Source organism: Pongo abelii, chromosome 10 (assembly GCF_028885655.2).
Source record: "Pongo abelii isolate AG06213 chromosome 10, NHGRI_mPonAbe1-v2.0_pri, whole genome shotgun sequence".
In the NCBI taxonomy this organism is placed as follows: domain Eukaryota; kingdom Metazoa; phylum Chordata; class Mammalia; order Primates; family Hominidae; genus Pongo; species Pongo abelii.
Window position 1 is genome coordinate 115,983,341 of NC_071995.2, and position 12,391 is coordinate 115,995,731.

General features: G+C 45.5%; 1 protein-coding gene across 2 annotated transcripts in view; it reads right to left on the minus strand.

Moving 5' to 3' along the window:
• Positions 1–1,027: 1,027 nt before the first annotated feature.
• The window catches only part of FBXO21 (F-box protein 21), a 47,005-nt gene continuing 35,641 nt past the window's right edge, over positions 1,028–12,391 (minus strand). For both annotated transcript variants that reach the window (XM_002823827.6, XM_003778133.5), the window contains exon 12: positions 1,028–3,516. In XM_002823827.6, the coding sequence (XP_002823873.1) occupies positions 3,326–3,516 (191 nt within the window). In that variant the 3' untranslated portion in view covers positions 1,028–3,325. The remainder of the gene's footprint in view (positions 3,517–12,391) is intronic.

A 12,391-nucleotide genomic window follows, 5' to 3' on the forward strand; every position in this document is an offset into this window, starting at 1 on the left:
GTTAAAAAGTTGCTGGTGGTCTGAGTTCACTTACTTGGAGTATGGACTAAGGAGGGGAAAGCAAAGAGATGCATGACATCAGCAGCAGAAAGCCTGCGACACGGCAGCTCTGCTCAGTTTTCTCCATGGGGAAAGACCGTAACACTTACAAATGAGAACAGGGCTTTAAGTAGATAGTATGCAATGGAAAACTGAGCTAGCAACAGTACTTAATGCTGGTTTTCTCAATAAAATCATTTTGCTGTGTAAATGCGCTTATAATGGGGATCTGTTATGAGTCTCAGGCAGGCGACATGAAAGCCGGCCTTTCAAAATCTGATTAGGTGGATAATGTTTGCAAACATGACGCCTGGCAAAACCGGTCTGATTCTAAGGTAAACTCATTTTGGACATAACTGATGTCTCACTGAGCTAGCTTTTCAAAGCATGTCTGCGAACACCGGACCCCCGGGGATGGTGTGTGCGTGTAGGGGAGGGAAATTCCGGGGTTTAATATATCAAGATGACACACACGCTGCACACTTCTCTTAGAAAGTCACGACGCACAGTACTGTGCATTACAGGTATGGAGAAACACCACCATAGAGTCAGTTGACTTTGTTTAACCTATAACCTTTTTTCCTCCCACATAGTAGGTAGTAACATCACACAGAAACAGTGCTCTGGGGACATTTTGGACACATCGTATACAGCGCAGCCATTCAAATCAACGGCAACAGAACGCACGAAGAACCTGGTTTTCTTTCAAAGCATGAGCAGTTCTCATTTTACAACATGTGTTTTAACATAATTCAAAAAGTGCAATCTTTGCATGACAACCAGATAATTCTCAAAGGTTACTAGTGAGCTGATAAAATTAACGTTTGGCAAGGAGGTCATGGTTTACAAGTAGGCTGTCCGCTCACCAATGCTCAGAAAAATTCAGAACATACTTTTCATATTTAGATCCGAAGAGAGGGGAGAGACATTCTACTCAAGTCATGGCTGGGCTTTCTGTCCTGAAACGAAATTGGGCAGGCCATTTGCGTGGTTTCTCTGGATAAGTTCCATTTATTGATCAGTGTACAAAAAAATCTTGGCATTCATTTGAAGAGAAAAGAAGTTGCTATATCCAAATATTTAACATTTTAACATTGTGAAAGTTCAACGTTTATAACAGGGCTTTTTAAAATGGAGAAAAGTTTTGGAAAATTTTTAAAAAGAAACTTATGATTTATTAGAGTACAGGATCCAAAACACGTTTTTAGAAAAATATAAAGTGCCCAAATACCAACTTACACAGGTGATACAGGCTTCCTGGAGCCCCATGAAGCATTCATGAAGAAAGACATTTAAAAACAGTCTAGATACATATTTACAGCTGGGTCAGTAAAGGTAAAACCATCTTTCTTGACTTTGATGTGTCTAAGAAAAAAGGAAATCAATCAAACCAGAAAACCAACAATTCCAACTCTCAGCATGCTCAGGTTCTTATTAATGCATCTCATTCATATTAATTAATTCCACATTATCGAACTTTCCCCTTTAAATCAGAGTAGTGTACAATCCTCCCAACCTCGGCGGGCCAGGTGCTGTGAGTGGTCACATTTCCAGATGCAGGTTCAAATCCTTTGATTTTGGATTTGACTGATGAGGAACATGGACAGTGGATAATAGCTCATTCAGGCTGGAGGAGCCAGGGGCCAAATCCCCATCTCTTTCTAGTAACTGCTTCAAGCCTTCCCCTGCTATGAAGTGGTCTTAGGTGGCTTTCCAAACCTCGGTCACCCCAGGGTTTCCAAAGGGTAAACAAGCAGCAGGCATTCAACATGGGTGAGAATACTGCATGCAGATGGACAGACAGATGCACAGACAGGCCCCTAACGCCCCATTCACTAGAGCAACTGCATTATTTTAAACGTTGAGAGCAAAGTAACTAGGTCCTAACTTCAGAAGTTAGCTTCTATCGATTAATGACAAGATTAGCTCGCTTGAGAACTGGCAGGCCGAGAGTTGGGGGAACTCCAGAGCTGCACGAAGACGTGCAGTTACTCTGGGCTCAGTTACTGAGAACTTCGGAAAGGAGCCAGTGCCGTCTGAACACATGGTCAGGCTTTCCCAGAAGATGCCACAACAGGCTTCGTCCTGCTGCCGTCACGACCCTGGCGGCTTGGAAAAGCAGATTCCAACACGCACATCTCCTTTCACACAAGTCCAACACTCTTCAAATGAAAGACATTCTCTCTTTCTAACCTGCCACATTCGAACAGGCCTTGAAGTGCCTCTAAGGAATAACAAGAGGTGTGAAACCACTTTTTTTCCCTTCAAAACCTTTTTTTTTTTTTTAAGGTTCATTAATTTTTTTTTTTCCTGATTACAAAAGCAAAACCTCATTTTTTGGTCTTCGGAGACCATGGAGTATGACTTCTAAGAGCAAACATTAACATCAGATTTGTATGTCTCACTACAAAAAGAACCCATCAGTGATGTAAGACCTACTCATGATACTGAAGTAGATTTTTTAAATTAAAAAATAAAAGTAGTCATTTAAAATGGAGGAATTGTAGATGAGTATGGAAAAATCCATTCACAAAGTTCACTATTTGCATTTTCTCAAAGAATTTTATGTAATAAAATAGAAAACTAATGATTTATAGAGATGTGCATAAACTCAAGAGAGGAATATGGAAGGGAAAACTATGTTATATTCCCATTTAAAATTAAAAAAAAGATAAAACACTTGAAATCTGTGTTTCACATATTAGAAAAAAATAAATTCAAATGATTCTAATTACCATTAGCTTGTTAATGTCTCCATCTCTAAGATGCTGCCAAGATAGCACACAACTTTACCTCTGAATATGCAACTAAATTCAGGGTAAAAAGACACACAGTCCTCACTCGGGACCGAACATGTTCCACAGAGAAATCAGAAGGAAATTATTGCAAATGCATAACCCCATCTGTCCAGCCAAGGAAATGTTCTGAGACAAATGCAGACACGGGGGAATGGAGTGAATACAAAGAATGATTACAGGAGCGTCGACTGTGAGATCTCATCAAGACAGAATGTCACAAACTGTCACCACAGGACAAGCATACAAGCCATGCCACTGACACAGTGCCTTTCAGATTAATTCACTAGTGTAGGCGGAGAGCAACATTGTCTTTGCAGCTGGGGAAGAGCACACGGTATTTAAACTTAGTAGGAGGCAACCAGCCCTACTGGTGGAGTGGCTTTCCTGGTGCAGCGGGTCCCGAGGGCTCCGTGGAGACGTCTTCTTCCGGAGTCCCGTTCTCTTGGAAGATAGCAGCAGCAGCAAAGGTGCAATGTCCTCTCTAGACTTTACTCATCTATGTTCTCTTTCTTTGCACTGTAAATATTCTGCACCGTTTCATAGACAAACTCCAGATCTTCTGGATACCGGATCTCCAGCTCTGCGTTTGGGATGTAGTGAGTGCCAGTAAACTCTGAGAAATAGCGTCCCACGTCAGGGTGTGAGATTTCTTGAGGCTCCACGTTATATTCCAAGTTTTCTGTTGGTAAAGAGGCACACGGGCATTCTCATTACAATGTCCACTGCTGCCACACCTTTCATCCAGGGAACCTCCCATCACCCCTTCCAGGTGGCATTTTTGGGGTGGAGAAGGGAAGACTGAAGATGTTTAAGGAGTCAGGAGAGGGTAATGGGAAAAGGGCAGCAAGTGGCAATCAGGAGAACGTGGGTGGTGGCACGGGTGTCCCAAGAGCTCCCCACGGAACAGCAGGATTTTCCTCATCTCTGAGCAGGATGTCTGGCTCCAGCAAAACTCCAAAGGTCTCTTGGGGACTGGCAAACTAGAGATTCAACAGGTCTCTCTGACTGGACAATGGGACAAGATTATCCCTGCCTGCTCTCTTTTTGGTAGTGGCTAAGTTTCTGAAGCTGCCATGTCACATGGTGACAAGTCTCGTACCTGCCACCCCTCTCCTCTATTCATAGGAGCCCCTCACGCAGACCACACTTTCCACCCGAGCTCTTTCCAACACTGGCCCTTAGCTTCCAACAGCGAGCAGCCTCTTTCCAGGGCTGCTGTGAGACCGTGGGATGAATGGAAGGTGGCTTGCACCTCCAAACCCCATGTAGATATCAGATGTTATTATCTGTACCATCTCTTGGGAAAACCATGCTACCTCTTCTCTCTGTTCTCTATTTTGCCACTAGAGAAATAGAAAATAAGGCCGGGGGCAGTGGCTTACACCTGTAATCCCAGCACTTTGGGAGGCCGAGGCGGGAGGATCACCTGAGGTCAAGAGTTCAAGACCAGCCTGACTAACATGGTGAAACCCCGTCTCTACTAAAAATACAAAAACTAGCCAGGCATGGTGGTGCACTCCTGTAGTCTCAGCTACTCAGGAGGCTGAGGCAGGGAAATCGCTTGAACCTGGGAGGAGGAGGTTGCAGTGAGCTGAGATTATGCCATTGCACTCCAGCCTGGACAACAAGAGCAAAAGTCCATCTCAAAAAAAAAAAAAAAAAGAAAGAAAGAAATAGAAAATAAGACTGAAAAAATGGAAAAGAAAAGAAAAAAAAAAAAAGGGCCAGGCGCGGTGGCTCATGCCTGTAATCCCAGCACTTTGGGAGGATGAGGTAGGGGGTCATGAGGTCAGGAGTTTAAGACCAGCCTGGCCAAGATGGTAAAACTCCATCTCTACTGAAAACACAAAAATTAGCTGGGCGTCGTGGCGGGCGTCTGTAATCCCAGTTACTTGGGAGGCTGAGGCAGAGAACTGCTTGAACCTGGGAGGCGGAGGTTGCAGTGAACCAAGATCACACCACTGCACTCCAGCCTGGACAACAGAGCAAGACTCTGTCTCAAAAAAAAAAAAAAAAAAAAAAAAAAAAGATAATACAGGCAAGGTATTTAAAAGGCTTGGTTTCCCACCTCCCCAGAACAACTGGAACAAGGCTCCTCCACAGAGCCAGTTAAAGGACGGTGCTTTGTGCGCCCTTCTTTGCCGCCCACGAAGGCCTGGCCCAAGACTGAGTGTGGCCCCTGATGCAGGAGAAGCCCAGCCATGCCCTCCATGACCTGGCACCGGAAGGGAGCTGGGCTGGGCAGATCCTCCTATTGTGACTGTGTCCCTGGGGCACCCCAGTTCCGATCACTCTGAAGCCATCCTTGGCACTGCCCATCACTCGAATGAACGCAAATGGGTCTATGAATTAATACCAGTAAGGCCAACGATGGGCTCACCGACACAAACAGTGTGGCCTATTATTTCTTAAACAGCTGGGTTAAACGTCCTGAAACACAAAGTCAGGGCATCAGAGGCCCTGCATCCCCGAAGTACACAGGATGAATGCAGGCATCTTTCTGAAGCACTGACTTTAACTGGTAGTCTTTGGGGAGAGGGGGAAGGAGTTGTAGGACTCAATCTGCAGGGTTCTTTTTAAACCACAAAACAGGAGGAGCTGAAGAAATGTGAGAATATGTTGTTTTAGGCTGTTTCTGCAGACTGTGACCAGGGACAGAACTGTCTGAACAAATCAGTACCGCTGAGGAAGTCACAGACACGTCATGTGCAGAGATGAATGTATGGAGGCTGTTTACCTTAACAGTACTTATGCTAGAAAAAATGGAAGAGCAGTGTAAACGTCCAAGTGTAGGTCACTGTGTGAATAAGTGATGGCACATTAATTCAGCAAAGCAGGAGGCGGCCATGAAAATGAGCAACCTGTTTGTAAGATCCTCCAAGAAAGGTGGGGGTAGAAAGGCTGTACCACTTAGAAAGGGCCTGGAAGGCCATGGATCAGGGGTTGCTCCATGACGTGGCACAGTGGCACAGAGTTTAAACTGGGCACTTACAACATGCCAGACCCCACAGTGGTGTCACAGGCACCCCTGCCACATAACCCTGGAACGAGCCCCCTTCTGCTGTTGCGTGGGCTGCCCAAGGGTTTAACCCTGGACTCAAACCAGACAGTCCCATTCCAGGGCTGAAGGGAACCAGAAGAAAAACCCAACACTCAGGAGACAGCAGGCAGGGAGGGGCTGGGTAGACTCAGAGAACACCGCTGCCCCCAAAGGGACGCTCCAGCCCACGTTACACACAGGAGCCTGTGGTTTCAGGACCTCCCACTTTTCCCAGAAGGAAACTGAGTCATCCACTAACTCTGATCTCTCTACTGTCGCCAGGTCTCTAGAGATGATTTTCTCTTGGGAAGAATCAATAAATGTTAAAAAACAAAATGCTGCAAATGTTTCAAAATGCCACTGGCTAAGATGCCCTTTCCTGTCCACCCACTGCTGCCACCTCCCTCTTCACATCCAGTAACAGGAGGAACCAACTAGCAAAGCATATTTTCCTTGAGGAGGCTTACGGGGACATGACCACAACCCGGTATCTTAACCAGGCCAGCTGCCAGGGCCCTGGCCTTTGGATTTTTTCTTTTTTGTAGAGACAGGGTCTCGCTACGTTGCCCAGGCTGTTTTCAAACTCCTGGGCTCAAATGATCCTCCTGTCTTGGCCTCCCAAAGTGCTGGGATTACAAGTGTGAGCCACCACGCCTGGCCATGTTTGGATTTTCTTGCAGAGCTGCACAGAAATAGTAGAGGGAGGGTAAAGAAGCTGGGAATACCATCGAGACAAAAATCCCCTTTGCTCTAAGGGAACCACTGTTACCTGTCAATGGTAAACAGGACATAGGTATCTGAAGTACACAGAATTCAAGCAGGTAGTTTAGAATAACTGCTTTGTTGCCAGTTCGTCTGCAGCAGTTCTCATCTGGGGGCTCTTTTGCTACTACAGGGACATCTGGTAAGGTCTGCAGACATTTTTGGTTGTAATTGAGAGCTGCTGCCAGCTTGCAGTGGGTGGAGGCCAGGGATGCTGCTAAGTACCCTACAACGCACAGGATGGCTCCCCACAAATGGTTATCTTGACCAAAATGTGACTAGTGCTGGGCTGAGAAGCCCTGCTCCAGAGACCCAGCCCTGTGTTTCAGCATTGTTCCCTTCTCCTCCACTTTTTCCTTTCTATGTATTATCGAGGAACAGCCTGGTGTTGGTAACATTCAGCTTCTGTTGGGAGGAGGAAAGAAGCGGAAACTCAGGTTATCATCCACAGATCTGCCAGGGCAACGTGACCCAACAGCTACTACACAGAATTCTGAATGTGGGCCCAGAACAAGACGCATGCGAAGTCCAGGCAGGGACGGTGGGAAACCAGGCAAGAGGTAAGTGACAGTCCAGGAGGGTGCTCCCAGCCCCACTCCTGGCTGTTAGAGAGGAACAAGGACTGGATTTGGTGCATTTACTGGCCTGAGCTCCTAGCTTGCTAAGAAGCAGAACAGGAAAAAATTAACAACATAATGAAGTTGGCAACTATGTATTATGAAAGAAAAATAAATGCCAATCCACTAACAAGATTTTCACAAAGTTTACCTGTAAGAAAAATGATAAATCTAAGTAACACAAAACTTAATTGAATAAAACATGAACCAGGCACCACTTAAAAGTTCTGAAAAATCCTGAGAAATCTTCCTGGATTCTCTTCAAGTTTTCAGAGAAATCTGTCTGCTTATTTTAACGTTCAGCTATCCCAAAATACATTAATAAATACTATGGAAACACTACCCATGAGTCCTGTGTGGGCACCTGTCCTGTCCTGATCCGGTCCTCCTCTCCAAGACAAAAGCACCATTGGTGCCAGTGTGTCTTTCCAGTCCTTCTCCTATGAGCACACACATAGGCAGCTAGATACCCTAAGTATACTTAAAATTTGGTATTGCTTTGTGTATGTGTACTTAAACAAAACGTATCCTAACCACTCGCCTGCAACTGGCTTATTCAATTGCAGCTTAGTATTCATTCCAGTCTGCACAGACCACAGGCTACTAGAAGACTCTTTGTGAATGACAACTGTCTTGCTATTTTAACGAAGGGGCCAAAGGCCTCCTTGTACAAGTGTGGAGGGATCAAGGTGGAACTGCTAGGCTGGAACAGAATGTGTGCTTGAGATTTTTACAATTTGAAAGCAGAGCCAAAGCACCCTCTGACATGTTTGTGCCACTTAACACCCAACCCCGCCCCCATGCAGAGGATCCCCATTCACCTCACCACACTTGCCAGCAGGTACAGCTGGCCATGGATTGTGTGTGTGTGTGTGTGTGTGTGTGTGTGTGTGTCGGGCCGGGCCGGGCCGGGCGGACTGTCTGGGTGTAAAGTTGAGTTTGGAAGTATCAAATAAATTATGGAAAAGGGAACCAATGTTGTCGAGCTGGCCATGGATTGTGTGTGTGTGTGTGTGTGTGTGTGTGTGTGTGTGTGTGTGTGTGTGTGTGTGTGTTGTCGAGCTGGCCATGGATTGTGTGTGTGTGTGTGTGTGTGTGTGTGTGTGTGTGTGCGCGCGCGCGCGCGCGCGCGCGCGCGCGCGTGTGTGTGTGTCGGGCCGGGAGGACTGTCTGGGTGTAAAGTTGAGTTTGGAAGTATCAAATAAATTATGGAAAAGGGAACCAATGTTGTCGAGGACATGCCATGTACCAAGCATTGTACAGGTGCTTTACCATTACAGACAAAACTTAAGAACGAGATGTTCACATGGTAGTTGAATTCCTGGCCTTTCAATACGGCGGCTGACCTAGACTCGAGAGGCGGGACAGTAGGAGCACTCTCCCACCCAGGGCCATGAATGTATCAAAGCGCGCCCCCTAGTGGGAACACAACATTACACACATGCAAGATGCCGGTCATCCCGTTAGGATTTAGGTGAGAGAGAACATACCAGGGGAATAATTCTCTTCATTGTACAAACTAAAACTATTTGAAGATGTCATATATGTATGTGATTGCTAATTCACTCTTCAACTCTCTGTGCAGAGCTAGTAATTAGAAAAGCATTATGAATGGGTTCTACCTGGGCTAATACGATCATTGGAGCCAAAGGCTGGAAATTTAAATCAAGAAAAGTGTTTAAAAAATACATTTCATAAAAACACATTAACCCAGAAATGTTCAAAAAAATATTTAATATGTGTTTTTAAAATTTGGCCTCTCACTGGCTAAAAATGGGCAAATGTGACCATAAAATTGTCCCACGTGATTATAACACGTTGAATAAATAAAAATCCAGGAATCTACGGCAGAGACAAGGGCAGGGGAGCAGAGATAGGGAGGGGGAAGGGAGAGGCAGGGAGGAAGAAGGCGGCTCTTGTTCGTTGAAGTAGAGAGAGTAACAGTGGTGGAAAAAACAGCACTCGGCAATTCTCATATAAAGATTTAGGAAGGATATTCAAAAAGTGCTAAAACCATGATGTTCAAGGTCACTGGGGAACAGGATCTTCACAGGATGCTACAGAGTGACCACGTGGATTTCTTAATTGAAATAGTGAGTCACTATCTTAGCCAGGTGACCAAACTCAGTATCACTCACAGGGGGCCCCTGATGAGACCCAGTGGGAAGCATGCGGTGAGGGATGTGAAGTATTCTCCCCAAGAATTCTTATCCCGATCTCATCAGGACTCAGACTTCACTCCCAGCTGGCAGACATCATACAGTTAAGGAACCAATGAGGCAAATCCAAAATGTTATACAATTTACAAGACAACGGCCAGGCACGGTGGCTCACGCCTGTGATCTCAACACTTTTTTAGAGGCTGAAGCGGGCAGAATGCTTGAGTCCAGGAGTTCGAGACCAGCCTGGGCTACATGGTGAAACCCCGTTTCTACAAAAACACAAAAAATAGCCAGGTGTGGTGGCGCATGCCTGCAGTCCCAGCTACTTGGGAGGCTGACATAGAAGGATCACTTGAGCCCAGGAGGTTGAGGCTGCAGTGACTCATGTTTGCACCACTGCACTCCAGCCTGGGTGACAGAGCACCCTGTCTCAAAAAAAAAAAAGAAAAAAAAATTACAAGACAACCAGTCTGGATTCTTGAAAAAGTCAAAGTCATATGAAAAAGGGGGGAAAAAATGAAGAATGAGGAACTGTCTTTAATAAGAGAGACTAAAGAGAAAAAAAACAACCAAATATAGTGAATGAATTCTGGCTGGATCCTGATTTTAAGAAACCAGCCAAAAATAGGCATAAAGTTATTTTGTGACAATTGAGAAATTTGAAAACTATTAGATATTATAAAATAATTGTTATTAGGTGTGATAAATTGCAGTTATGCAGAGGAATCTCCTTATACTCAGACATAATTCAGTATTTAGGTCATTTCTGCAATATTCTTTCAAATGGTACAGGAAAACAGTAAAATCTCTATAGATAAAGCAAATATGGGAATCATTCACTGTTGAATCGACTGGAGGGTAAATGGGGGTATTTGATGTATTCTTTTAACTGTTCCACGTGCGAGCAAGAATGATGACTTCAAGGAAGATGAACGGAAGTGGGCTGGAGTATGCCAGGCGTGGGAACCGTGCTGGGGCTGTAAGGGGAAGGCCAGATCCCTAGGGCCTGGTAAAGCATTCTGGACTGCCTGCCGATGAGAAACTCCTGATGGTCAGTCAATTCAAGCAGCAAGTGGCCCGGTCCAGGGACACACTAGGAAGATCCTCTTGCTGTTGCTAAGGGAAATGCCCCGTTGGGGACAGGCCTGGAGGCAGGTGCCAGTTAGGAAGTAGGCAAGCAGAGACCACCAGAATGGAAATGGGAGACACATGAGAAGACAGCAGTGGGTGTGTAGACGGATGTATGGCGAGGGCGAGGGCGAGGGGAGAAGAGCAAGACACGGCCCCCACGTGGTGTCACTAGTGAGATGGGGGAGGCAGGAGCAAGTGGGGTATGGGGGCACAATGAGTTCATGTTTTTTCTTTCTTTACAGAGATAATCGAGTTAAAACAATGGGTTCAGTGAGTCGGGGTAAGAACGTTGGAGAGAAGACCCCTGAGAGCCCTCCAAGCACACATGCCTGGGGGCTGTTACAGAGGTGGGCACGGAGCCCAGAGAAGAGCTCGGGATGGAAACACGGCTTTGGGAGTCACCAGCACATCCACAGACATCCCAAGGGGGAAGGAGATGAAGGCCTAGAGGAGAGTCCCCTGGAGAGGGAGGACCCTGAAGACAGCCACATATCAGGCATGTTGGGGAGATCTGCCCCTCAGCCCAGGACTCAGAGTCCCTCAGGAAATGCTTGCTGACGGAGTGCCGATGGAACCGCTGGCAGAAGACGGGAACTATCATAGTGTAGGAACAGCTTTGAAGTTCTACATTTTAAATTCAAGAAGCCAATTTGCTAACATTACCCAGCATTTAGTTCCATCTCAATTTGAGATGGTAAAACCAACAAGCAGATATTAATTTTTTCAGTAATGACAATTTTATGACTAAACCTTACATTGCACGTTTACCTAGATATGATTAGAGATCAACTTCTGAAGTGAACAAATCACAACCCCTAAAACCAAATACTTAAGACCAACCCTAAACAGTGAATAATGATGCCATGTGGTAAAGCCATAGACACTGGCCCACAGTGTTGTTGGAAAGAAAATGCTCGTTTATTCTTGTGAATGCCATATGTTGTAGCGTATCAAGCACTTACCAAGTGACTCGTGCTGGCACCAGTGGCCCAGTGAATCAGTCAATAATGTCCAAATCATGTGCTGACTTTTAGAGACTGTTTATATTCAACACAGCTTCAAAAGTTACATAACATTACCGTTGGTGCCTCCATCTGCCACAAGAAGCACATAAACCCCTTACACCGTCCCCATCACACTGAGACAGGGCAAGTGATCTGCAGTTTCAACAAACATTTATCTTGATGCTGCTGTTCCAGGGGACCCTTTCAGTTTCTGATTAACTGACAATAATCATTATTTTCCAGCCTTTTATTTGGAGATGAGGTCTCACTCTGTCACCCAGACTGGAGTGCAGCAACACAATCAGAGCACACTGCAGCCTTCACTTCCCAGGCTCAAGTGATCCTCCCAACCCAGCCTCCTGAATAGTTGGGACCACAGGTGTACACTACTCTGCCTGGCTAATTTTTAAATTTTTTTGTAGAGATGGGGTCTTGCTGTGTTGTAGCTGGGAACACAGGTGCACACGACTCTGCCTGGCTAATTTTTAAATTGCAGAGATGAGGTCTTGCTGTGTTGCCCAGGCTGGTCTCCAACTCCTGAGCTCAAGCAATCCTCCTGCCTCACCCTCTCAAAGTGCTGGGATTATAGGTGTGAGCCACCTCACCTGGCAATTTCCAGCCTTTCAGAAAGTTCTGAGATTTTTACACATCCCATATTTTGATTATTGGATTTATCAGAACATAATACAGAGTTAGGTTAAACCTCAGACACGAGCAGTTACAGCATGATGGATGAAGAGGAGGCTCTGTCAAGCTGCCTGGCTTCAAATCGTGTTCTCTAAGTTAAAATCTCAATGGCTTCCCTGTGCCTCAGTTTCCTCATCTAGAAAATGATGAT